The sequence below is a fragment of the Acomys russatus genome, chromosome 11 (genome assembly GCF_903995435.1).
Source record: "Acomys russatus chromosome 11, mAcoRus1.1, whole genome shotgun sequence".
Classification (NCBI taxonomy): Eukaryota; Metazoa; Chordata; class Mammalia; order Rodentia; family Muridae; genus Acomys; species Acomys russatus.
Genome location: NC_067147.1, coordinates 14,052,333 through 14,080,041, shown reverse-complemented (window position 1 = coordinate 14,080,041; position 27,709 = coordinate 14,052,333). Strand labels below are relative to the sequence as shown.

At 43.3% G+C, this 27,709-nt stretch overlaps 1 protein-coding gene across 1 annotated transcript in view; it reads left to right on the top strand.

The window, feature by feature from the left end:
* Positions 1–27,709, top strand: part of Rcan2 (regulator of calcineurin 2) — a 220,288-nt gene that overhangs the window by 7,923 nt on the left and 184,656 nt on the right. The window contains exon 2 of the mRNA XM_051152928.1: positions 24,153–24,379. Within this exon, the coding sequence (XP_051008885.1) occupies positions 24,155–24,379 (225 nt within the window). The 5' untranslated portion in view covers positions 24,153–24,154. The remainder of the gene's footprint in view (positions 1–24,152; positions 24,380–27,709) is intronic.

Below are 27,709 nucleotides of genomic sequence, written 5' to 3'. Positions count from 1 at the left end.
GTGGAGAGTGGGATATGGCTTTCTCATGTACTCTGGTGCCTCACATTTGACCATGTCCCCTGGAGGGGGGGACCTGGTGGCACTCAGAGGAAGGACAGCAGGTTACCAAGAAAAGACTTGATACCCTATGAGCATATACAAGGGGAGGTAATCCCCCTCAGGAACAGTCATAGGGGAGGGAAATAAGGGGAAAATGGGAGGGAGGGAAGAATGGGAGGATACAAGGGATGGGATAACCTTGTGATGTAACAAGAATAAACTAATAAAAAAAAACTCAAAAAAAAAAAAAAACCCAATATCAGGTCAGTCCCTTTAGTCAATTTCCTGAAGCACCTATACAATTACATTTCATGTGCACGCCATGGTTGTGAGCATTCGTGCAGTGAGTGCGGAGGACCAAAACTGTTGTGGGAGGGACACAAGGTAATGATGTGAGCTGCTCTCCAATTTGTGCATTGAGAGAGAGAGAGTCTCTCACTGAACCCAGGGCTCCTCCTCTTTCCACTTCCCAGCTCTGTATGTAAGACACACCCTCTGGCCTGGCTTTTAGGTGGGTGCTAAAGTTCTCTGAACTCAGGTCATCAGGGTTGCCTGTGAGCACTTTCCTGAATGAGCTAGCCCTCCACCTCTCTTTCGTGTTTGTGCACAGCCTGTGATCAGTGCTGGGAGTGGAGCCCAGGGCCTCGCACAGTACAAGCAGGTGGTTGTATTTCTTTCCTCACTCTTGGACTGGTAGTATTTTTAAATGCAATATGCTAATATACCATGGAGTTATTCCTCCTACATCATGAGGTTCCTGTCAGTCAAGTCTTTTGTCAATCACAGCAATGTAAATGCTGCCAAATATGTGCATTCCTTTCCCTAAGTGCAAATTGGCTTTTTATGGCTACTTATTAGGGAACCCCAGGGGACCAATAGAAATCATTGAGACATAGCTGCTAGAGACCAGATATTATTTCTTCAACTTCCCATCCTAACAAATAACAAACCACCAAAGTATTTATAAATAAATCAAAAGCTCTTGCGATAAATAACAAACTGAGAAGCAACTGTATACAACTGACTGCTATGGAAGTGTTTAGATCTAACGGCAATCTAAGAATGGGATCACTTTCCTAACGAGATCCACTCTGCGCACAGTGCGGCTGTGGAAGATTTCAATCGGACAGCCTCCTGTCTCTAACCTTAGAACTTCATTCTTCCATCAATTACATCTCTTCTAGTTTCCTCAATCCCCCAAACCTCAGAGGAGCCATCACCTCTACTGCACCTCTACTTACCATAGCACATGCATGCTCTAATGTGTGTGGACCTGATCTGTTAGTGTGTATGTTCATTTGCTCACTCCTACTGCACACCAAGTATCATGGGTCTCACTGGGATGCGAAAACCGATGAGGTTGAATCACAGTCTACAGTGCAGCTAGAGTTGAGGAGACGCCCAGCTTCGTGTGCATTGGCGTTAGTATCTGAGGCTGAAGATAGTACCTCCTCGCTCATGCCTGTGGCGGCTGCAGCACAGGCCAGAAAGAACAAGCTTCTGCGGGGCTTTCCTGGACTAACAGGAAAATGAACTGACTATCCATTATATCCATTTTAAACAATTCTGAAGCATAGTGCCACGGCTGTCAACACCTTCAGATCCCTTTAAAGCCTTTGTTCTCTTCACGTGATTGTTAAGTATAAAAATAAGTCGAGGCTGAGGAGACGGATGAGCAGTTAAGATCACTTGCTGTTTTAACAGAGGACCTGAGTTTGGTTTCCAGAACCCACATTGAGTGGCTCATAACAACCTATATCTCTAGCTCCAAAGGATTCAACACCTAAACACCTTTGGCCTCTGAGGGCACCTGAATACACACACACACACAGACACACACTTAAAAATATAAGTTTACAAGTTAACTTTGCCTGTTTTTGCTTTGTTTCTATCAGGAAGCTTGTTCTTTCTGTAATGTACCTCGCCTCGACGGTCCAAAACAAAACCCCAGGCATGATTAGTGATAGCACTGTCAGAATTTCAAGGCAGATGGACAAAGGGATGCTCATTTCTCAGATTCAAATGGTTTTGGAATGACCCTGTCCTGGCAGGCATCTGAGCCTGTTTTGTTTGGTGGGACTCGGATGGAAGCGACTGAACAGGAAAAGCTGTCTGTGGATTTACGGAGCAACCCCTGAGCACCACGCCCAGGACTTGGGACTTCCCAAGTGCCTTCCATGCAGGACTCTGGGAGATGCCTTCTGTTTCTGTTCTAAGATTGTTTAGATGTGGACACAGAACTTCAGGCCTTGCTCGGCCGGCCTTGTTTTTCAGGAGGAAGATACAGAACTCACTAGTGGTGTCTCCATGGCCCATTGGGATATGCAGTTATCCATGGAGGAGTGGAAGGACTTCTGTAAATCAGTGTCCATGCTGTGTTTTGTTATTTTATGACAGTGTAAATTAGGACCAGCATGCTTTGGGTCATCTAAATACCCCACTCCCTACAGCAAAGAAGCCATGTGACCGCACAGTTCACTGTTACAGGAGAGCCACAGGCTTGTGTGGAGAGGGGCACCTCGAATCCTGGACCCCTGTATTGCACTTTTCAGTATCCAAGGATGATGGAAGGTGATGTAGCAAAGTGCCTTTAATCATCCCTGTATTAAGTCAGTGTGGGGGATTTGAGTGGAACTGTTTTGATGAGAACACCTGCATTAGTTGGAGCCGGTGACTTTAGAGAAATTATAAGACCTTGGTTTTAGGCCTGCACATATTTGAATATTACTCTAATAAAAACCATTAGAGTAAAATTGGGAATGGAAGCAGCATATGTTTTTACCCAAATTTTTTGTTTTTTGTTTTTTCCAAACTTAAGCATAATACATTACCCTGCATGCACTACCTGCTGCAATCCTCTCAAAGGAAACTAAATGCTCCCCACCCACCAGGATCTGGCCCACCCATCTCAAGTCTTTTCTGAAGGCATGGATGTCTCTTTCCACCTATAAATAGTGCCGAGAAGCGTCAAGGATGGCCCTGAGCGGGGCCTCTCGTTGAAGCAGTTCCCAGATGTACCTCTCTCTCACTGCTCAGTCCATCAGAGCTCCTTTAGATCAGTGCTTCGCAACCTTTTCAATGCTGCAACCCTTTCATATAGTTCCTGGTGTTGTGGTGATGCCCCCGCCCCCCAGCCATAAAATTATTTCATTGCTACTTCATAACTGTACTTTTGCTATTGTTAGGAATCATAATGTAAGTATCTGTTATGTGACCCCTATAAAACAATTGCTGGGGGCGCGGGGGAAAGGGGCCAAGATCCACAGGTTGAGAACCATTGCTTTAGACTCTTTGCCTCGCCCCCTGCCCCTGATCCTGAGTTGATAGCCCACACATGAATGTCACCCATGGGGTAGCATCATTTTCACATCAGTGCTGTAAAGACATAGGCATGCGGGCGAGGGAGAGGTGTAGGCCCAACCCAAACAGGAAAAGCACTGGGATTTAAATGACTTCTGGTTGCTAAGATCTCAGAGTCTGCCCCAGAGGACTGCTGTGGTTACTCTCGCAAGCACAGGAAGGCAAGCTGCTCTTATGTGTAGAAAGACAGGAGATACACCTGGCCATCTGTTTTCTGCTCCCTGCTATCACTTGGGTCTTAGTCCTGATAACACTGAGCAGAAGACAGTGAGCACTAGTGATGGAGATGAAAGGCTAATTTTAAAGTACTTGGGCATGTCATAGGAATTTTGTGCAAGAGCTGCGGAGGGCTGGTGAGGAGAAGGTGAGTTAAAAGCAATGGCGAGAGGGACTGGAGAAAGCACTCAGTGCGTAAAAGCACTTACTGTGTAAGCCTGAGTGCAGATTCTAGCTTCCAGATATAAACCGGGCATGGCTGTGTGAGCATCAGTAATCTCAGCAGTGTGTGTGTGTGTGTGTGTGTGTGTGTGTGTGTGTGTGTGTGTGTGTAGAGGAATGGAGGTCATTTGAAGGGGTGGGTTGGGTGGATACAGTGTGGTGGAGAATAGATAGTGTTGGGGGGATGAATACAATATTGGATACAGTGTTGTGGGGGCGCACTCAGAGCAGTACTGAGGTGAAAAAGCAGGCAAAGTTTGCACAGTCCCAACCGATAAGCTGTCTTTTCTGCACTTATCTGGTGAAGTCCTGGCTAAAAGAAGGACCCATCCATCTTGCCATCCTTAGAAAGAGAGGCGTCCTTGAAGAGCACCATATGTTAAAAATAGCTTAGCGACAAAAGTGAGCAGATCCCACTGTGAAAAGGCTATCGTGAGCATATGAAAGTCTTTGACAAGCTTGTGTGCCAGGCTCTTCCTCAGGATGTGCTGCAAAGCTGTGGAACAGCTCCATCATTAGAGATGACAAAAGTAAGAATTCCCGTAGCTCTTGCCAAAGCTAGCTCTAGATTTAAAAATGCACATGAAAGGGCCTGAAAGATGGCTCGGCACCTAAGAGCGCATGCTGTTCCTACAGGGAACCCAAGTTCAGTAGCCAAGTGTCCACACCAGGAGGTGCACAACTGCCTGGCCCTCCAACTCCAAGGGATTTAGCGCCCCCTTCTGACCTCCATGGGCAACTGCACCCACATGGTATATACTCATACACAGACCTAATTAAAATCAATAAATCTTTAAAGTGAGAATTAAGTAGAGATAGCCACCAGTGGTCATCATAGCAATGTGCTGAAAGACTGGAACACATAGAGGGTGAAAGGGGTGACAGAACCCTTTAATAGGAAGCAGGGGGCAGCAGATGGAGGGCCAATCTCTCCTGGGAAATGCCGACCAGCCAGAAGATCCCCAACTCCATGCACTCTGCAGTACCTTCTCTACCCTGTGAATTTTGCAGCAAACTTATTACATGAAATGACAATGAACGACTAGTGGGGATTTTGCAGTACCATGCTTCTATGGGTTTTATTAAAATAAGGGAACTTCACTGAATATAAATAAAAGGAGAATGGTGAGCTATATGCAGAAAGGTTTTCTCTTTATGTGTGCATTTATGAGGGTGTTTATATATGTGTGTGTGTGTGTGTTCATGTGGCCTGCACACTTGTGGAGGCCAAAGGAGGACAGCAACTCTCCCACTCTAGCGCTTTCTACACTATATCCTTGAGATGTAGTCTTTCAGTGAACCTGAAGCTAGGCTGGTGGCCAACTGATGTGTACAGCATATCTTTTCAGCAAATGTCTTTTTTGCCCATAATACTTACCTGATATATGTAAGGTGTGACTCATCCCCTTCCCCAGGCCCATGAGACTTAGTGCACCATACACGACATTGCATCTCCTCCACATTTGACAAATGGAGAAACTGAGGCACAAAGAGGTTAGCTAATTCCCTTGGGGTCCTTCACCTGATATCCTGTGCAGCTGGAGTCCAAAGGCAAGAAAAGTGATTAGCACCTGGGACTTTTAACATTGCTTGGTGCTATTTTTAATGCATATTACACAAAGTGGAAATTTATAAAGATTATAATCTAAGTCTTACAGAAGTCAAGAATTTTCTGCAAAGGGGGAAAAGTCATACTTTTGGTTTCCAGCTTTCTGATTGTTTACTTTGTATGGCTAGTAGCACACAACAGAGCTTATGTAACCTTAAGGACCAGAGCAAGAGAAGAAAGGGAGGAATCTACAGATGCCTCTGATCGCAGTGAAGTAGCCACATTTGGTGTGATGACTTCACACCTTCAGTAACCCATAGGTCTGCAATGGCCCTTGGTCAGCAATGAAGTACAGGGCTCATGGAGCAAGGGACAGGCATGCTCTAGCACAGTCCATGTACTACAGCACAGTTTGTCAACACATGGGCGAGTTTTGTTTCTTACTCCAACCAATTCAGTATCAGCCATTTGAAGAGGTTGTTCTATTGACGTGGAGTTAACACAAGGACCCATGGGGCTCAGACTCCTAAAGCTGTCTCGCCTTTGAAATGTGCACAACAATTCTGGGCCTCTAGAAGTTTGGAACTGATCAGCTACCAAATGGGAGTTCCCATGGTCCCTTCCTTAAGTTTGATTATCTGCTAGTGTAATTCCTAGAACTTATGGAAATAGTTTGCCTGCTGTTACCAGTTAATTACATGGGCTAATTTAAGGATACAGCCACAGCAATATGAAGAGATGCACAGAAGGACTCTGATGAGTATTGGGAATCTCCATTTTTGCTCATGGGTATGCTCAGAAACATGGAGGGTCTTCAAATCCTCTTCTCCATCCCTCTCCCTCTCTGGGCTTTATCACACTCTCTCTTCAGAGTTATCATTCCTACATAAGCTACTATGTCCTCAGCCACTTCAGGCCAGCTCCACCCTCAGCCTCCTTCCTTCCCTAGAGGTTAAGGGTTGGGGCTGAAGATCCAACCGCATCCCCAACCGCATCCCTATCCCAGGCTGGTTCCCCTGGCAACCAGCTCTCATTCTGTGATCATTAGCAGCTTTTTATCAATATTTCTTACTACCAAAAAACTGGGCGTGGCTTATGAATGTGAGAAGATACTTCCGTCTTTTTGGCCGTCCCAGTCTGTTTTAAGAACCCAGGATAGAAACCAAGTCTGTAAACAGAGACACTCCAATTCTTCAGTTGTTCAAACTGAAATCCCAAGAGTTTCAGGCTCTGAGATCTAAGAATGTTGAACAAGCCTAAAGTATATGTTTCTCGCTGTACCATGATATCCATATGACCCAGCTATAGAATTCAGTCAGTGAGAGCTGGTGCCATGTTTGTGGTTCACCACCATGGGTTCCACGACTGAGCTTCTTGCTGTTAAACAAACATTCATTCATGAAGCAGCATGTCATTTTCTAGATAGAGTCAATGGCACTGTTTATATTTTTACCCATCTTCACTAGGTTGTTTTCTATAACTTTATGAGTTATGCGTTTTACTTCATGGTTAGCAATGTGTCTAAAATAGCCATTGGTATTTTTCTCATTGTTTTGAATCAGTCAGATGGAAAAACTAAAAAATGCCAGCATCTTCATTCTAGTCTCGATGCTGCCGATATGTCTCTGACACCTTGAACAGCTGGGCCGGCTTTTATGAATTGCAGTAATGGTCCTCTGTGTGCATAAGGATGGATGGAGAGTCAGATGGCCAGAATAGCTTGAGTGACAGTCCATGTAAGACATTCCTATTTTCAGCACCACCCAGTGCTGTCAAGGAGGACTATGGTTTGCTTAACATCAGCTTTGGTTCAATAGAGAGTGTTCAGATACTTACCTGGGGTATGAAGAAGTATCTGCAGGTCTTCCAGAAGGCTATTAGTAGGCAAACAAGAAACACATTTTAGAAGCTGGAAAGATGTGTCAGTGTTTACGTGAACCGGCTGCTCTTTCAGAGGACTGGCTCCAATTCCCAGCACCCATGCACAGTTCACACCCGCTTGTAACTCCAGCTCCAGGGGACCCAACACCCTTTTTCTGGCCTCTGTGGCCACTGCATGTGCATGGTGCACAGAAATACATGCAGGCAAAAATGCCCATACACATAAAACTAAAGAAAAACAAAAATGAAGCACATTTTAATGTCTATTTGTAAGAATTGAACCATTTCCCAAAAGTGCCTTAACAACTCCTCAAAAGCATCCAACAGTTTCTGAAAGAACTTGCTGGTTTATAAGGTTAAAAAAAAGTGAGAATTGAAATAAGACAGATAATGTTTGCACAGTGAAAAGAGCCCTTGATTTTTTTTTTCCTTCTAAGAATGCAATTGGCAATCCAATACAATTGCCATTACTGTTGAATCAGAAGCTATGCAGGGTGCCAGCCATGACAGGAAGAAGCAAGAATGCTCAGCATATGGGATAAGATGTAAACAGTCTATAAAATAGTTCCCTTTGCCAAGACTTTGCCAAGTAACGACATGTGTGTAGACTGGAGGAAAAGGAGGAGGGGCCAGATTCCAGAGAGAGGATGCTCTTGCTAGTTGGTGGTACCTATAATAGCCGAGGTGCCTTGGAGCTGCTTGTTAAACCTTGACTGTACTTTTCTCCATTAACTGGTGCTGTGAGGTGGGAGAGAACACGTATGTAGTCGAAGACATGGGCATCTATTGAACAAACACTTATAAGCAAGTTGTTATGGTTGTATCTTAAATGTCCCCAAGTGACTGTATGTTGACAGCTTGGTCGCCAGACTGTGGTGTTATTAGGAGGTGAGGCCTCCTAGATGTCATGGGGGTGACATCCTCTTGCTCCGCTGCCTGGGTGCCAGGAGATAGGCTGCTTTGTTCCATATTTGACCTCCCTCCAGGCCCAAATGGATACCCCATTGGAGGGCTGAAACTGTGATCAGTAATAAACCTTTATTTCTCTTTTAAAATGTTATTATTACATTTATGTATTTATTTACTGTACATCCTTATTGCAGGCCCCTCCCTCCTCTTCTCCTGGTCCCAACATCCCAGCTTCTTTCCTCCATTTCTCCCTTCTTCTCCCCTCCCCTCCCGTACCAACCCACCCTGGCACAGCAAGTTGCATCAGGACTGTTTCCTCTTCCACTGAGGCCATACCAGGCAGCCAAGCTAGGGGAAAGTGATACAAATGCAGGCAACAGAATCCATGTGAAAGACAGCCCCCTCTCCACGTGCTAGGGGCCCCACAAGAAGGCCAAGCTGCCCATCAGCTACATGTGTGTAGGGGCCTAGGTCTAGCTCATGCCTGGTCATGAGTTTGCACTTCAATCTCTGTAACCCATGGTCCTAGGCTAGTTGACTCTGTTGCTCTTCTTGTGTAGTTCTTATCCCCTCTGTGCCCTTCTCTCTTTCCCCCAACTCTTCCACAAGACTCCCTGAGCTCCCTGTGACAGAGGAGTCTCCTGGGAGGATACTGGGGTGACTCTATAGAGCCTTCTAGCAGCAGGGGACTTGGAGAGTGAAGTGGCCACTTCCTAGCCAGGTAAGATTTCCAGTGGAGAGAGGGAGACACCAACCCACCCACAAAACCTTCGACCCCAAATTTACCCTGACTACAAGATGTGCAGAAATAAAGATGGCTCGGAGATTAAGGGAATGTCAACCAATGACTGGCCCAACCTGAGACCCACCCCATGGGAGAGAGCCAACCCCTAACACTATTATCAATACTTTGCTGTGTTTGCAGACAGGAGACTAGTATAGCTCTCCTCTGAGAGGTTCCACCCAGTAGTTGATGGAAACCGATGCAGAGACACCCAGCCAAGCATTTCCTACTTTAAGTTGTTTGTATCGGATATTTTCTCACCCTGACTGAAATCTAACATCAATGATTGAATAAATGATGAGGCTCTGCAAGGCTTTGGACTAAATTCTTGGCCAGACTTTTCTCATCTGACTCTCCCAGTGGTCCTTATTTTAGTGGTGGAAGTTCTGTGGTGGAACTGACTTGCATAAAATTACGAAAAAAACAAAGCCACAACAACAAATTACATCAAGAGGATCCAGCCATAGACTCTAGAGTCAGCTGCAAGTCTCGGTCCATCTCCTGATGGACAGACAACAGGGCCTGGGACTTTTGAGTGACTGAAATCAGACAGACCTGCATGCTTAACTAGTGAGTCGTCCTTGCAGTTCCCAATAACTTCCTTCTGACTAAAATCCCAGTTCGAAGCTGCTGTTTACCTGCCCCCCGTTTTCTCATTCCACTCCCTCTTTCCCTCCCCATACCTCCACATCCTATGTGAAGGTAGAAGGTGAAAGCTGACAGGATCAATTTTACTTCAGTTACCATGGCAACCTTCACAGGCTCTGCTGCTCACTTTTGAAGAGCCTTCCTCCCGTGAGAAGTCATCCCGCACATAACTCCTTGCCTTGTCCCAAGGCTTTGGGCTCTAAGTTTACTGCAAGAATGACAGGATCCCCATCTGTCACCAAATATTTCCCCCAACAGTGGTACTCACTACCTCAGAGTCACTGGCCCCTTTTATTCTTGGTTCTTAGGAAAAATGTGGCCGGAGATGGTGACTCGTCCACTGTATTATACAAGTCCTGGTTCAAACTGCTCATTTATAAATGATAACTTAAAATTTTTTTAAAAGTTCTCCTGAAATTAACCCATGGAATTTCTAGGCTCTTACATATTTATGAAGACCGAGTTTGGCATCTCGGGCCTTTCCTGCTGCACTGTGGTAGCTAACCCACCCATCTGCCTGCTCTACACCAGCATCCTCCTTACCCTCTGGTTTCCAGTTAGCTTTGATCAATGGTAGGAACCGATAGGGGATCAGAGCAGGAGAGCAAGGTGGGGCTCATACCCCTGGCGCCTTCCCTGTGTTGCTACTGAGAACTGACTGGACTCCGCAGCAGAAGACAGGCCATGAGCAACAGCCCAGAATTTCTCCAGGCTCTCCAGGTCCTCATTTCTTCAGCTCTAGGATTAGTGACAGCTACCCCTGCTATCTTTATGGCTCCCCTCTATCCAGCCCACACGTTGGGGAAAAGTCCCTTTAGCAGTTCTTTTCAAAGTATGCAGTTGTAACGTGTCATCTGTTTCCTTGACCAACACAGTCTCTTCTTTTAGGATGAGTGCTTCCATAATGCCTGTTTTTGTTAGATAGTCCTGTGGTCTGTTTGTTGTAGGTAGGCTAGTCTCTGTTAGAAACAGGTCCCATCTGGCTTCAAGAACATCAAGTGGTGAGGTGCAGTAGTGTTAATAATACTGGCACTTGGTACGTTGAGTCAGGAGGATGGAACATTTAAAGCTAGCCTGGGGAACATACAAATACACTGTGTCAAACCCGCAAGACAATAACAGGAAAGAAAAAACATGTGTTCATCCTCTCATGGTTCATCAAAGATGAATTTCCTCTAAGGCAGTGGTTCTCCTTAAAGACGGGTTTCCCCACCTAGCTGTATTGTAGTGCTCTCATTCTAAACCCAATTCTTAAAGATGGTATTCAGGTAGGCTGGTCCAACTGGGGAACAGATCCCTTTTCTACCTGTTCCGTCATATCCTGAATAAATTTGAGATCTTCCTTCTCCTTTCATTTTGTTCAGTTAGAAAACCATACAGCTGAGCCACTCTCCCGGGAGACCATGTATAAAGACATTACGGCAAGCGAGAAGGTAAACCCCCATCGTGGCTCTAGCAGCTGGTGTCCAGGGAGATGATAGAGACAGTACTTGGTTTATATGCTTTGTAAGCATTCCTAAGGTGCTGTGCTCTTGGGGAATTGGATTAAATAATTTATGGTCCAGTAGGAGCTGGAGGCAGAGCAGTGGCTCCAGGAGGCATCCGGAAGGGAGACAGAGATGACAAATGCTTTTGAAATGCATGAGTTTAAAAACTTTGTGTTCCTGACTCTTTCAGGACTCATCCCAACTGGTATCAAGAATAGCATGAGGCTCACACAGCTCAGCAGGTGTGAAAGTTCTGCAACTGAATTAAATAGGCTCCATTATATTTCAGAAGGAGCTCTAATAGGTTTCTATGGCGTGCAGCTTAAGCACATCACAGCTCCCCTTTGTATCTCAGGATCCCAGCGCAGCTTGTGGTAACTAATAATACTTCAATTCCCGTAAGATGGGGGAAAGTGAACAAAAGCCTTGTCTGAACCCCAGAAATATCTAGACATTAAAGTATCAAAAGGACAATCGAAAGGACCCCACATAGGAGGCTGGCCCGAAAGTGAATGTCGAGGGTAAGGTTCAAGTGCAAAATCATTACTATGCATGTAAGAACGGCGGCTCATCCAGTGAACTGGCTTCCCATATATCGTTAGAGAATTTAAATATTTCATTTAAATTTGATTCCAGAGCTGAAAGGATTCTTTTGAAGCACTACACAATTATTGTATAGGTTTCTATTCTTTGAAAGAAAGAAAGAAAGAAAGAAAGAAAGAAAGAAAGAAAGAAAGAAAGAAAGAAAGAAAGAAAGGGATTCATTTAATCTTATCAACCTAAAAGTAGCTATCAGAATTTCTTTCCTACTGTCCATTAAAGCATCATTATCTCTCTTATTTTTCATTAATATTCAAGCAGAAGTTGCCATCTTTTGCTTCCTGGAAACTAACAAACTTCCTGTAGCCCAAGTATTTGTTTTTAAGTCAAAATTGAACTTGAAGTGAGAATGAATTACTCATTAAGCGCTTCCATCCATCCTTTTCTTTATTTACCCTCCTCAGAGGCCCACAACAAAAAAATTGAGGCATAATTTCTCTTATCATCTATTGCAAGAGGTGTTATGTTACTGTTCTTTCACATTTTATCTAATAAAAAAAAAAATACACCGAGACTGAAATTGTTGACCATGTTCAAAACAAAACACCAATAAATACAGTGGGTCATAAATAAAACAAAACACCGATAAATACAGTGGATCAAAGTGGTTGATGGATGGGAGGACAGATTAATGGGAGGAAATTATCAAAATCCATTACAGGCATTCACGGAAAGGTGAAAAAAATTTTAAAACTTAAAACAAGGGTTGATTTTGTACTCCTTGTTCATTTCTCTCCCCTTTTTTCCCCATTGGATTTTTGAGAGAGGGTTTCTCTGTGTAGCCTTGGCTGCCTCGAACTCACAGAGCTCCATCTCCCTTTGCTTACCTGAGTGCTTGGATTACAGGTGTGCACTACCACATGTGACCATTTTTAGGGTATTATTCTTGTGTTAAAATTATTGCTTTTTTTGTTTGGATAGGACAGAAATATGGGCAGGTTATATTATAAGCATATGAACTAAAGGTTTTGTTTGTTTATTTTTTGTTGTTTCATTTTGTTTTTGAGGTAGAGTCCTTTATAGCTGGAAGGTGACCTCAGCTTCACAACATAGTGTGGGAAGACTTTGAATTCCTGATCCTTTTGATGCCCCTCCCCCATATGCTGGAGAGTCCCACCCCTCCTATCTGAATGGCTTTCTTGGTTTCTTATTTTGTTTTGAAGAGAGCTGCCTGCTGTGATTGGAGGGCAATCTTTTGGTTTTATTTTTATTTTATTTGTCTTGGTTTAGAGACAGAGTCTTACAGTGTAACTCAGGCTGGCCAGGAACTCCCTACGTAGCCAAAGTTAGACTCTTGTCAGTCCTACGTCAGGTCAGACTCTCAAGTGTATTACAGGTGTAAGCCAAGACACGCAGATCAAATGCAAGGTCTAAACCCTGCAAAAAGCTTTTCTTAAATGCTGCAATGCCCCCTTCTTAACAAGCTTCAAACTCAAAGATAAAATTCTCTCTCTGTCTCTGGTCTCTGTCTGTCTCTGTCTCTATCTCTGTGTCTGTCTCTGTCTCTGTCTCTGTGTCTCTGTCTCTGTCTCTATCTCTGTCTGTCTCTGTCTCTATCTCTGTGTCTCTGTCTCTGTCTCTGTCTCTGTGTCTCTGTCTCTATCTCTGTCTCTGTCGCTATCTCTGTCTCTGTCTCTATCTCTGTGTCTCTGTCTCTGTCTGTCTCTATCTCTGTCTCTATCTCTGTGTCTCTGTCTCTATCTCTGTGTCTCTGTCTCCTCTCTCTCTCTCTCTCTGTCTCTGTGTGTGTGTGTGTGTGTGTGTGTGTGTGTGTCTGTGTGCGTGTGTGTGTGTGTGTATTCTCTTCCTATCATAAAAAGAGAAAATTGCAAGGCGAAAGGTAACAGCTTTGCATTAAGCACAGAGTCTTGATTCCTGGAGTCCCCCTTGGACATCTATTAGGTAGATTGCTTCTGCTAATGGGGCTGGCTTGCTAATCGTCACCAGGACTAAAGACCTAAGACCCAAGGTAGGTTCCCTATTATAACCACCTGGGGCCCTTGTAGTCACTTAAATTCTTTCTGCTTTGTGCTTTACTCTCTTGGTCCCATATCTCAAATTCTGCGGGTGCTTTGAGAATTTGAAGGCAGTTAGAATCTCACTCCAGACTCATTTCCTGTGTTTCTTCCTCTTTGCCGTCTCTTCTCCTACCATCATCTTTTGGACAGCTTGACTTTGGTCCTCTCTTTGGTACTTACCAATTGTTTTAGCATCCACTCTTGTCATGACGTTCTTCCCATGTGAAGGGGACTCAGATGATATGCATCCCCCAGGAGGTGTTAGCTTTTTTTAAAAAAATGATTTCTTTTTAGTTATGTGTATGTGTGTGGGTAGATGTCAGTTCAGTTGCCTGAGGAGACCAGACGATCTCCATTGGATCCTCTGGACCTGGAGTTTAAAGACAGTAATTAGCCAACCAAAACGAGGCCTAGGAACTGAACTCATGTCCCCTGCGAGAGCAGTACGTGCTCTTAAACACTGAGCCACCATCCTAGCCCTCCAGCCGCACAGTGCATCCTCCTTTTTAAAGATAGGTTGCATATAACACTATTGGCTAAGTGATTTTGATTGATGTTTAAATTAGTTTAAGCATCTCTGTGATGTTTACTGTTGTCTTCCTCCTGTGGCTCCTCAGCTTTTCCCCAAGAATGTCCAATTAGCTCCATCTTTCTCTACCCAGCACAGGGCTGAATAGAACAGAAGTCCTATGGGTCAGTGCACATACACTCTGTCCTCACGGGACAGATGACCCGGGATCAGAAAAGTGAAAGTTTCAGGATTCTGTGATTTGGAAGTTTTAATCTCATGCAGAGTAGGAACTCTGCGACAATAACAACATCAAACAGGACCAGATGTTCTTAGTTTCCTCCTGGATCTCATTGTACTATAGAAAAGTTTGTTAGGAATGAAGTCAGAGAGTTCTGGAGAGTAATTCCGCATGAAGAAATTGAGTGATGGTTCTGCCTGCACTTGGGAAAGGGAGGGAGAGAAGATTTATTCATTCGCGTGTGCAGACAGCAGACAGCAAACAGCAGACAGGTATTCGGCGGCTGCCACCTTCTATTTCCCTGTTAAGCAGGTATCTTCGTCAGGGGGCAGTACCTAGAGTTGGAAGCATACTGTCCCCATCTCCAGCCTTTTCATGATTAGTTCATAAGCGCACTTGGGTTGTATGAAAAACCCTGCATGAATATTACTTTCATATGTGAGCAAAGAAATTAAATGGTGGGGGACCGTCTGTACTCCAGCCTTCCTCCCCTCTCCCCCCTCACAACAGTGAGCCAAGTTCAGCCATTATACACTCACTGTCCCTCGCTTTGTAATATTTAAATAACCTTCATTTTGCTGTTATTGCTGCCATGGGAGGCTTATAATTATTTTTTTTATTTCAATTACTTTTTTTTCTTCTCGACATCTTTCCCTTCCAAGAGGGTCTAATAGGACTCACACCAAATGTTCAATGAGTGTGGTTCTCAGTTTCCTTTATGATGACTGATGTAGGCTTAACCTTCAGGGGTGGATGCTAGACTGTGAAACACATTGACACATTTAACAGTTGCATGGGGGAAAACTGCCCCTTTGCTGCCACTGGCTTGCTATTGATGAGTCTCAAATTAATAATAAATATCCATCATTTGTGTATTATTTGGGAAGCTTCAAGGCATACCATAGAGATGCCTTGTAAGATACCCAAAGTTCTGGATTTTTAAAAAAATTTTTTACCTACAAGGAAACTTCAACTCTAGCTTGCAGCAAAAGATTGTCCCTTAGGGGTTTCTTGTTTTTTGTTTTTTGTTTTTTTTTTTTCTGAATTGGTTCTTGAAAATGCATGTTTTCTGCTTCTAAGGAAGTTTTGAGAGCTCTTTATGTTTTTGATAGTGGTGTCTCTCTTCCAGATCCAATGGTGGAAGTGCATGCCTTCCAAATGTCAAACAACAGAAGACTGGCTAAATAAATTATGACAGACCTAAACACTGTGAGGCTATGTGGCTATTAAAATTAATGTCATTTTCCTATCATGATTGTGCACACCTATAATCCTACCACTTTGGAGGTGAGGCAGGAGGATCAATATCTCAAGGACATCCTAGGCTGTACAGTGGATTTGAGTACGATATGAGAGCCTGTCTCGGGGTAGGGGGGCAAAGGGAGAAGTTAAGAAAAACAAAACAGAAAAGCCATTTGTTCAGCTGGCTTTGTTAATATAGTCCTGTAGTTCAAGAACATGATGCCAATTTTTAGAAAAAAATTTTACGTGTATAAAAAAAGCACTAGAGTGGATGGCAAGATGACTCAGTGCATTAAAGTGCTTGGAACATGAGCATGAGATGCTCTCAGCTGCATCCTCAGCATGCACATAAGATGCCTGATGCAGGAGCATGCCCTCACAGTCCAAGAGCCAAGGGATGGAAATGACAGGCTCTCTGGGGCTCATTGGTTAGCAGTTGGCCTAGTGAGAGACCCCCGTCTCACAAGGTCAGTAGCATCTGAGGAACACAGCTGAGGTTGACCTCTGGCCTTCATGTGTACATGTGTGCATGTGACCCCGCCCCCACATCTAAGTGCACATGCACACATACACAAAGGTATTGTAACACCTCCATACACGAATATTCCACCACCACACACACATGGCAGGGGGGCATGTGGGGGGCGAGCAGAGACTGGAATAAATCACACCCAACTGTTGCTCAGAGTTTTCTCAGACAGAAAGATTATGAACTCCATTTATTCCTTTCTTCGCTTAACTCTGAATTCCCTAGTTTTCCTTTCGTGGCCTCATGGGACAAAAACAACCATGCATGGTGTTTTTGTTACACTCCAAGGATGTATTTATTTTTCACTACATGGGTTCTTTGGATTGTTTGTGTTGCTTTTCTTTTATAAAATAGCATCTTGCAAATCAAACATTAAATGATTACTTTTGTCCTTAGTGTAAATATTTAGATGAGTGTATTATTAGTGAATTTTAAGTTGATTGCTGTATTCTCTGCTCTGCTCCCTCCTGAAGGGAACTCATTGTTATATAACACAAGCAAACCCCATTTTGAGGGCTTTGATGGGCATCTGCACTGTTTTTTCATTTTTGTGTTTTTAAGCTCTGCTCTCAGGGAATACTAGCCTGGGCTGGGACACAGAATAAGGGAGCATTCATTACAGCGTGGAAGAGGGCTGGGTAGGATGCCTAAAGAAGTCCCAGGATGCAGTACCAATGTCATAGGCAGCGGTCAGTTGAGCCTCTGAATAGAAGGCCTGTTGGATAGCCAACCTCACACTTCAAAATCAGAACAACACACGTGTACACCTTCTTAGGAGATGCTGTGTAGATGATGGCTGCTGGAAAGATTTTAACTGCAAATGAATAAAATAGAATTGATAAAAGGCAAACCAGCACAGGTGCATTATGGGGCTTAATATTTCATTACTAGAATGTTCTTTGCATCCTCACAACTTTCTGTCCTTGTGTTCCGCTATGCTTAACAATGGCTAGTGATCACCCTGAAAGAATACTTTTCCTTGTTCTAAGACTATCATAATGGGGCCTTTAAAATATAATCCTATTGTATAGTGAATATGCTAATTTTGATCACTCTTTTTATTCATATTTGAGTTCCTGGTCTCTCCTAATTTTTCTTTTTCCTTTTCTCATGCACTAGCCAACTTTTTCAGAGCATGCGACAATTTATAATTTATGCTCTCATAAAAATCACACGAGTAATGTTCTTATGAGTTCAAGCTGCACACGATCACAAAGAAAAACCCGCTGTGGCAAAAACTTGGTTTTGCACAGAGGCATATAAACACACAATTAGCTAACAGCAGCAGCAAGCGGTCCTGAGTAATCTGAAGTGAACTCGCTGCTATCTGCTCTACCTGGCTGGGGCATAAAGACACAGCCCAAGAGCAGTTCTGAGCTTTGAAGAAAATGAGGTCACGAGACCCTTGTCTCGTTTTCCTGGTGTGTTCTCACAAGCACTCGGAATGCTCCTCACGTGACGCCATTCCTGGATCGCATCCCCACATCATGGCTTTCATGCCAAGATCGTGATCTTTCAGGCAGCTTCCTGCTGGTGACTGATGCTGTGGGAAGGGTATTTCCCTCCACAGGTAGGGCTCCGGCAGCAGTCAGCGTCCCTACAGAGACAGGTTTCTCTAAGATGCCCTGCCCTCTGAGGTGCTTTCCACTACATCTTCCTATATCCTATTCTATTTTTAATATATTTTATTAATTTATTCATATTACATCTCAATGTTTATCCCATCCCTTGTATCCTCCCATTCCTCCCTCCCTCCCATTTTCCCCTTACTCCCCTCCCCTATGACTGTGACTGAGGGGGACCTCCTCCCCCTGTACATGCTCATAGGGTATCAAGTCTCTTCTTGGTAGCCTGCTATCCTTCCTCTGAGTGCCACCAGGTCTCCCCACCCAGGGGATGTGGTCAAATGTGAGGCACCAGAGTTTATGTGAAAGTCATACCCCACTCTCCACTCAACTGTGGAGAATGTCCTGTCCATTGGCTAGATCTGGCTAGGGGTTGCATGTTTACTGCATGTATTGCCCTTGGCTGGTGCCATAGTTTGAGCAGGACCCCTGGGCCCAGATCTGCCCACCATAATGTTCTTCTTGTAGGTTTCTAGGACCCTCTGGATCCTGTACCCTATTCTAATTGTCCAACTTCAGTATGATTGGGTTTTTTTCCTTTATCTTACTATTTTTTATTTTTTCATGTTTGGGTGTTAAAAAAAAGAACAGCAATATTTCTATTTTAAATTCAAAAGGATTTTACTATTCATTTACCTTTTACAAAAGTATAATGAAGACCAAGCGATAGTAAAGTTAAAAGACAGAAGAATTAAATTAATTAACTTCTGAGTGAGGCGTGGTGGTGCATGTCTTTAATCCCATCACTCAGGGAGGCAGAGACAGGTGGATGACTGTGAGTTCCAGGCAAACCTGGTCTACAAAGCAAGTCCAGGACAGCCAGGGCTACACAGAGAAAAACAAACTAAACAAAAAAATCTTTTAAAAAAATTTACACATACATTTATATTATTTCACATATATACAATAAACTACCTATAGCAAGAAGAGCCATGATACAATCAGGAATTATATAAATTTTACATTCTTAGTGCTTTGGTTATTTGTATTTGACAACTTTGAAGAAAACATTTTTCCTCTCTTGGTGCATCTAAAATTCTGAATGTAAATCAATCTCTATCACATCTTGTGTTTATCAACTTAAAACGTCTATCTAGACCTAGAAGCATCTTAACCCATAAGCAACTAAGCTTCATTATAAAAATAAGCTACCTGTCCTTCAACTCCCTCAGAAACTTGAGAAGGAATAAACTTGATTACCTGAGTATGCCGGGAGTGCAGGCTAGTAACTTTCTAAATGAAAAGATGACAGACACAGTTTTCTACCTGGATAGTCACCCAAAACTCTCTATAACATTGGAGCATCTTCTTTAGCCTTCTGGCCCAATATATCTGACAGACATATTTGTGAGGCAGGAACTGTTAAGGACTTGCTTACCTTCTCTTGGCAGAGTTTGGCCATCGACTCTGCCTGCATCCAACCTTACCCTTTTTTAGGCAGAATTCTATCTGTGGTAGAAATGAGGACATTTTTCCAAGTGGCTTGTTTGCCGCATTTGAAGCCATCTCTATAAGGAGATTCTTTGATGCTCATCATCTTCTTTGAGGTAGGCTGGGTGTTGCCAGGAGTTAACCTGTCTCATTGTCAGTGAATCTTTAAAATAATAAAACAATTTAAGTGCCATATTGTGCATGTCTCTGAGGTTTTTGACGACCTTTTCTAACTATCCTACCTTATCTTTCTATAGAATCATATCTATCTGCTGCACCTAAGATGTAGATTCTTGTGATTGACATGGCCATGATTTGATCAGCTAACAATTAAGTTGTATAACTTATTTATCCTAAACAGCCTGCAATAGCACTTTCAAAGTATTGGAAGTAAACCTTTTATTTATTTATTTATTTAGTTAGTTAGTTAGTTAGTTAGTTTTTTTCAAGACAGGGTTTCTCTGTGTAGCCTTGGCTGCCCTAGACTTGCTTTGTAGACCACGCTTGCGTGGAACGCACAGTGATCCGCCTGCCTCTGCCTCCCAGTAAACCTTGTATTAAAATGAGTTATATGGGTATAATACCTCATATTAGAGTAGAAATATATATACACACATATATATATATAATGTGTGCAAAAAATAAACTTATATTTGAATTCTATACCATTATATCTAGAATTAAACTTATTTTGTATCTATATACAAAATTCTATATCAGTGAATTAAAAATAAGCTTGTGAGTGACAATTGAGGCATTAAGTTGAGGAATAGATTCATTAATCTACTTTTTGTTCTCTCTTCCCTATATATGTCTATACAAAAAAAATCTTTTGTGTTAAATTTAGGAAGTACAAACCAGAAATACTGTTTAGAAACTTCTAAATGTTTAGAAAGAAACTATTTCTCCTAAAAAATTACAATTATTTAAGGCAGCATTCTGACTTCCATAGAAATCGCTCTCCCATGTTCTGATTTAAGCAAATTTTTGACAGCAGGGTTATCAGGCCCAATGGACAGGTGTGTTCCTGGATCAGTAAATGCTTTCAGTTTTTAATTGTGTGTGTGCACGCACGCACGCACGCACGCACATGTTCATATGTGCCACAGTGCTCCTGTGGATGTCAGAGGTCACCTTTGTGGAGTCCTCAGATCTCGCTGTCCACCTTTCCTTGCATTGTGGGGAGCAAGCACCTCCACCTACCAGGCTATCTTGACCCAACACAAACGTTTTAGCAAGAGATTTTACGTGAAGAATCAGGACACGTTTGTATCTGGAGAACACCTATTTGTATATGATTTAGTCAGCTTGAAGTCACAAGATGCTAGCAGATCCCAGGAGGAATATGCATATGGGGGGATGGGCACATGAGCCATGAGGGTTTATGGAGTACTTGTTTCCACTGAGAACAACATAGCAGCTCCGTGTGGGGCAAAATGGAAAGAAGAAGCAGTCAGGTAAATGTCAGAGCCAGTCAGGGGAAACTATGCCTTCTCGCAAACTCCGTGTTAGCTTTTATTCTTTCCTTGGGAGGAGTCGCCTGGGAGAGGAGGGTGGGCTAGGCCCTCCCGCCTGCTGGATGAATTACCAGGACCCACTCCTCGGGAGTAGAACTAGGGCACAGAGCTGACGACTGCAAGGCCCACCTAGAATGGGACCTGCGGCTCTTTCCTTTGTGATCTGCCACTCAAAAGGAAAAGGAGAAAACGACACAGCTGGGCAGGGGTCAGGCCTAGGGCACATGGGCAGTACCTAGAGGGAAATTGGCGAGCACAGAAGAACAGCGCACCGGGCATGGTGGCACATGCCTTTAATCCCAGCAGTCTGGAGTCAGGGGCAGGCGGATCACTGTGAGTTCAAGGCTAGCCTGGTCTACAAAGTGAGTCCAAGATGGCCAGGGCTATACAGAGAAACCCTGTCTCGAAAAACGAAATGAAAACAAACAGAACAGCGCGATGTGAGGTCCAGGTTCCCCAGCAAGAGAGCATCAGATGGGAGGAGGTCAGTTCAGGGAGACAGCTGTTTCTCTCTTAATAAAGGACAGAGGGGACAAGAAAAGGCGAGACTCTTCTCATTTTCAGGAGGGAGGCAGGGAGAGAATTTGGCTCCTCGAGTTGCAAGAATAAATGGAGTCATCACTAAAGCATCATTCGCCTTCACCAGCCTGCGGGCTGAGTCAGTGGTGGAATGGAAGGAGAAATCAGGGCGGTTAGGGATCCTTTGTTCAAAGCTCTGACTCCTAACGTCCTTCTCAAGGAGTGTAGGTAGGTTGTTCACCAAAACTGCGTTGAGTCTTTAAGTCTTTATTCAAAGTAAGGCGCTTAAAATAAGGTCTCACACAGACAGTGGCATCGCACAGCTTAGAAGTGCGAGCTCTTTGAGTAGGTGGGACAGAGTCCCGGGTGAAGATTAATATCGGCTTTATTTAAGTTAATTTGTTCCGCTATGGGTTGTACTTTTGTTTGGAAAACAAATAATCAAATGATTATTCTCAGACCTCATGGGACGGTATTTTGAGACCAAGCTTGATTCAGTTGACAGTTTTCAAATAAGATAAACTGACAGGGATCTGTGTTACAGGCAGTTGGGTCCTGGATCCCTGTGGCATTATAGTCTTCCTATGCAGCTTTAACAAAGTAATACTATTTTGATATACTTAGCAATTATTTTTCTGTTAAAACAGCACTCTAGCGGGATTAAATAATAACTATTGCATATATTACATGAAAAACCATCTGGGATAACAATACAACAAATATGAGTTGTCAAGCTGCGAGGTTTTCTTTCATATAGGTGGTTAGATTTTTTTCCTTTGAATTAAAAATATTCATTTTTTACTTTCAGATTATAGAACTACATTATAGACTACTTATAAATCCAAAGGGTACCTTATATTTTTTATTTAAAATAAGCATTTTTCCCACTCTAACTATAGAAAGTGTGGCACTTGTTGCGTATCTGAGAACCTTAAAATACAAAAGCAATTGTACTGTGTTTTTACTTATCACAGTTCTAGTGATTTGTCATGAGAGTTATTACCAAGTTGTTTAATTTCAAAAATTGTATTACATTTACTCCTTCATCTTAAGTGTGTGGGGTGGTGGTGACTTGGCTTATGTGTGTGTGCCGCAGTGTGCAGGTCACTTTGTGGGAGTTGTTTTTTCCCTTCCATCATTTAGATCTCAGGGCTGAAACTCAGGTCACCAGGCCAGGCTGCAAGAGCCTTTCCTCAGCGAGCCATCTTGCTGGCCCAAGTTACTGATTTTAATTTTTATTTCTGTCTCAGATTTCACATATAATGCAGTGTTCCCATCAAATATTGCTTACCAAATTCCCATCGGGGTTTCTCTAGGAAAAATGAACATTACAACCACAGCCTCATCCCACACTGTATTTAACCAGGCTCGAAGGAGGTAAAAAGCACAGAAACTGTATCTCACTAAAGCTTCATGAAGGCAGAGCGATGCCGGCGGTGGCAGCCGTGTTAAAACTGCCAGCCAGGCTGACGGTGGGCCACTGCTCCCACCTTCAGGCCGCTATCCCCTGAACTTTGAGTGGAAGAGATTATAGGCATAAAAATAGATATAAAAGAAAAAAGCAGATGCCATCCCTGCCGTGTGGGAATACTGGCCAAATCCGTGGAACCATATGCCAGTGTTAACACGGGGACGCACTTTGCAGTTATATAAATGATGAATGTAAGGAGTCAGGAAGCAGTGTTGAAATGAAACTTCTAGAAAGCTTTGTGGGGGTTGCTGGGGAGGGACAGTCACGCTTTATAGATTGGTTCAGACGATGCTGATTTTGCACGATCTGGGGGCCTGGTGTACAGTTCCTTACAGTCGTAACCTCAGGGGATAGAGGGGATGTGTGTGTGTCATGTGTGTGTGTTTCTCCATGTGTGCTCACACATGTGTGCACGTTGCCATTGTGCATGAGGTCAGATGCTAGAGACCAATTTTGGTCTCCTTCATAGGAAAGTGAACTTTGCTGTCGCACTTAATAGTTTTCAATCTTAACCTCGCAGTGTGTCCTTAGCCTTCTAGAAGTCACTTAACTGATGAGATGTGAATAATATAGATACCAGTCTCATGGACCATTGCGGAAATTTCAAGAATGAGTTAATGTAGGGATTAGAGAGATGGCGCGATTGGGAAAGGACTTGCTCTCCAAGCACAGTGACCTGAGTTTGGGTTCCTAGCATTCACAGAAAAAGGCAACGGTGGAGGTACATATATCTGTGGCCCCCATTTGGGAGCAAGGGAGAGGGGTGGCAGGTGGATCCTTAATGCTCACTGGCCTGCCAGTCTTCTCGAATCAACAGCCGCCAGGGTCAGTAAGAGATCCTGTCTCAAAAAAAACCCAAAAAACAAAACAAAAAAAAAACACAAATCAAAACAAAAACAAACAATCAAAAACAAAAAAACATGGAGAACAATTAAAGGAGAAGCTCAGTATGACCTCTGGTCCATATATGAATGTGCATGTGCCCATTACACGCAAATCATTTAGAACAATGCCTGGAGCTCAGTAGCCACTCGTGGTCTTAATAAAAACTTTTAATCAATCTAATTTCAAGACCCTAGAACGGGGACCCTCGCAAACAAGAATTTTAAGAATTGTGTTTGAGGAGGCTGGAGAGATGGCTCAGAGGTTAAGGGCACTGGCTGTTCTTCGGAAAGTCCTGAGTTCAGTTTCCAGCACCCACATGGTGGCTCACAACCATCTATACTAAGATCTGCTGCCCTCTTCTGGCCTGCAGGTATAGATGCAGGCAAAGCACTTGTATACATAATAAATAAATAGATAAATAAATAAATAAATATGTTTGACTGCAACACACATCTGTCTTTACCTCCTCAGGGATGAGGGGAGAATCCTACTTCATTGGAATGCGGAGCCTCGGGCAGCAGGCATCCATCCCCGAAGATGGGGGACTTTTCTTCCTCTGCTGTATAGACAGAGACTGGGCTGTCACTCAGTGTTTTGCTGAAGAGGCCTTCCAAGCAATCACTGACTTCAATGATCTCCCCAATTCACTGTTCGCCTGCAATGTCCACCAGTCCGTGTTTGAAGGAGAAGAGAGCAAGGTAAGGCGGGCTTGCTGAAGCCTGAGGAGACGTGACGACCACCTCCTCCCTCGTTGCATGTTGAGCTTTTGCAAGTCTTTGGGTGTGTTTTGTTGACTCTGCTTTGGGCATTGGTTATCAGGGTCAGAGAAGCCTGGCTACGAAGGTGGCTATGAAGGTGGCGGAGGGGTGCGCGCCTAGGCTGCGGGTGAGGTTGTGTGGAATGGAACCCAGCCCTCACTGGTTCATTGGACCAGCTAACAGAAGAGATGGGATTCAGAATCTAGGCTGTAAGTGGCATTCCCCGAGCTAGGAAGTGCGCGTTGAGAACCCCTAAATGTTTTCTTTCCTCCCATTCTGCCAAAATGCAACGGGGCTTTCTCAAAACAAGACAGGACTTTTAACCCCTCCCCTTCTTCAGTGTGATGGCCATTCTGGGGTGGAGAGGATGAAAGCTAGCTGGCCACCTGAGTTCTTCTCTGCTCGTGTGTACTTTGGTGGCGGTTGTTCCCCCACTGTGTTACATTGCTCAGCCACAATGGTAGCTCCCTGCTTTGATAGGATGGTAGACCAAGGTTGACTTTGTATGAACATTTTCTAGTTGCTCATCTTAAGAAGCCAACTTGTGATAGTGAAAATGTTCCTGGAAATCACAGTAAATATTCTATTTGGGGATCCTTCTGAAGTTTATTTCAGATTGCAAATCCTTTAAATGGGATAGCAGGATGGGTGCAGCCTTCCTGCATGGGTGTTGATTCCGACTTACATTTACTGTTATACCATATTGTAAGCCATTGGTATTTTCTAAGGGGAAATGCCTGTTTTTCTAAACCAAAGTATGTGGCTTTGTATGAGATGTGATTGCCATTTTATAAGTGTTAGCACTTTCTGTTTCTAAAGTCCAGACACTGTTGACTGGGCGCAGCTAATTGGAAGGTTGGTTTCTGAGTTTTATTGATTTTCATGATTGTTCTTAATGAGCCACAGAGAAAAACCATTGTGTAGGGGGGGCGGTGTGGGGGGATTATTTCAACCCATTTAAAGACACTGTATAGCAATATTGTTTTGGCCTTGAACAATTGAAACTGTGGGCTGAAAATAGCTTGAAGTGCAATGAATTATCTGTGATTAGAAGCTTCAGGGCCGTGATTACCAGGCTATTTAAAGCAAGAAAGGAGCACATGCCATGAAGAAATAGGGATTTTGTTCTTGGATTAGAAAGCAGATTATAAAACAGATTATCATTTATTCGGGATAAGTTATTTGCTCTGAAATATATTTACCCGACCTACAAAATAAGGTTATCCATTTTCTCTTTGTGCCTCTCATGGTGAAGAGGATTCTCCTTGGAGGGTTAGTAGGGGTTTTTAATCCTTTCATGATTAAATACTACCAGTCAGTTGAAACAATAGGTACCTAGGAAGGTACTAATATTTTTAGAAGTGCTGTTGTGTCCTGGAGAGATGTGAACAAATTCACCCTGGGACAGGAAACTGATGACATCAAAGTAATGGTTCCATCTTGGTGAACTAAATGGGTTTATGAGACCTACTTAAAGGAGTATGTGTAAGGGGTAAGTGACAGGGGCAGAAATGACTGAAAAGTAATTGAAAGTATGGCTGCAGTTCAGGAAAGCCAGAACCCTGGAGCACACTGCATGACCAGGCAGCTTGATAGGCAGAGAGTGTCTCCACTCCCTAGGAATCCTCACTACTCACATATCCTTGGGAAGGAAATGGCTTTCTGCAACCTGTAAGTTTTAGGGATTTCCTGGGAAGTCTGAGTTGTTTGTTTCCTGAGTCCTGATTGCATCCCTTAGCATTTTCTGAGTCTTAATGAGCCTTTATTTAGAACTTCCTGGGTCTTGACGATCTTCCTTTCAGGACTAGATGTTTTAACCTGCAGAACATAGTTACACAAGCAGTGTTCACGACCAGCCGGTCAGCTAAATTTAAATTTTAAACCCAGAAGGATAAAGGCATAGGGGTGCCATTGATGGGGAGGGTGTACTCATGCCTGTGTGGATCTTCTGAGTTGTGACTGGGAACTGGGTTATAAAATGTTCCTAATTAGTTTCTATCACTGTTGTTGTGTATCACTATGAGGTCGAATTTAGTTTTAAAATAATTTGACAATACATTTGGCAAATAGGATACGGTAAGATGGAGCCAATTTCATATGATTGAGTACTGATCTTATAGCCAAGGAGGTGAACTTTAAACATTAATACATTATTTATTTAGAGTATATATATGTGTGTATGTGGAACCAGAGGACAGCTGACAGGAGTTGATTCTCTCCTGCCATCATGTGGATCTCGGTTATTGAACTCAAGTCGCCAGGCTTAACACAAGTGCCTTTACCTGCTGAGCCATCTCTCTGGCCCCAGATGAAGTTTACAGTTGGCCAGTAGCTACATCATTGTATGTGATAAACCAGACAGGAAGTCTTCTAGTTTACAGGCACCAATTGTGGAAAGTTTCTACAATATTAAATAATCTGATGTAAAATCAGCTTTGGTTTAGCCAAATAGTCACGTATGCACACATAATTATTATACACAATGTACATATTTATATATAATACATGACATAGATGTATACAGTATGATATGCATAGTCTTATGATACATAAACAATATCCCCAGTGACTTGGTTAGTATTTACATACCAAATGTCCCTCAGATAGCCATGTGTTAAAGGCTGGCTCCCCAGAGTCGTGACACTGAAGGTGTGGAACCTTTAAGAGGCAGAGCATAGCAATGGCTCTTTAGGTCATTACAGGATTTCCCTTCAAGTATATAGTGGCCCCCAGGTCTGTACCCCAACCATGAGGTGAGTGGCTGCTTTGCCATGATGTATTGCCTCAACCCAGGCTCAAATCATGGGTCATGAGCTGAATGCTCCCAGCATGTGAACCCATATCACCCTCTCACCTTGTAAACTGCTTGCTGCTAGTTACTGCACAGTAACAGGAAGCTAACATGGACCTCCAGTGTTTCAATGGTCTGTTTTAATTAAAATAATTAGTTTTATGTATGGATATGTGCTTGCTGATCTGCGTATGTGTCACATGCCTGTAGATACCTGAGGGAGCCAAAAGAGAGTTTTAAAATCATTGGAGATGAAGTTACAGGCAATTGTGAGCCACTGAGCCATCCAACATAGATGCTGGATACTGACCTCAAGTCTGATGGAGAAACGGTGCATGCTCCTAATGACCTCACGTTATCTCTGCAGCCCACAGTTTTGTCGTGATCTTATTAACTATGTGCGTTCCTTATTCCACAAGGATATTATTTCCACAGAGTTCATATTCATAGATCTGGTATATAGATCATGAAGTCTGATG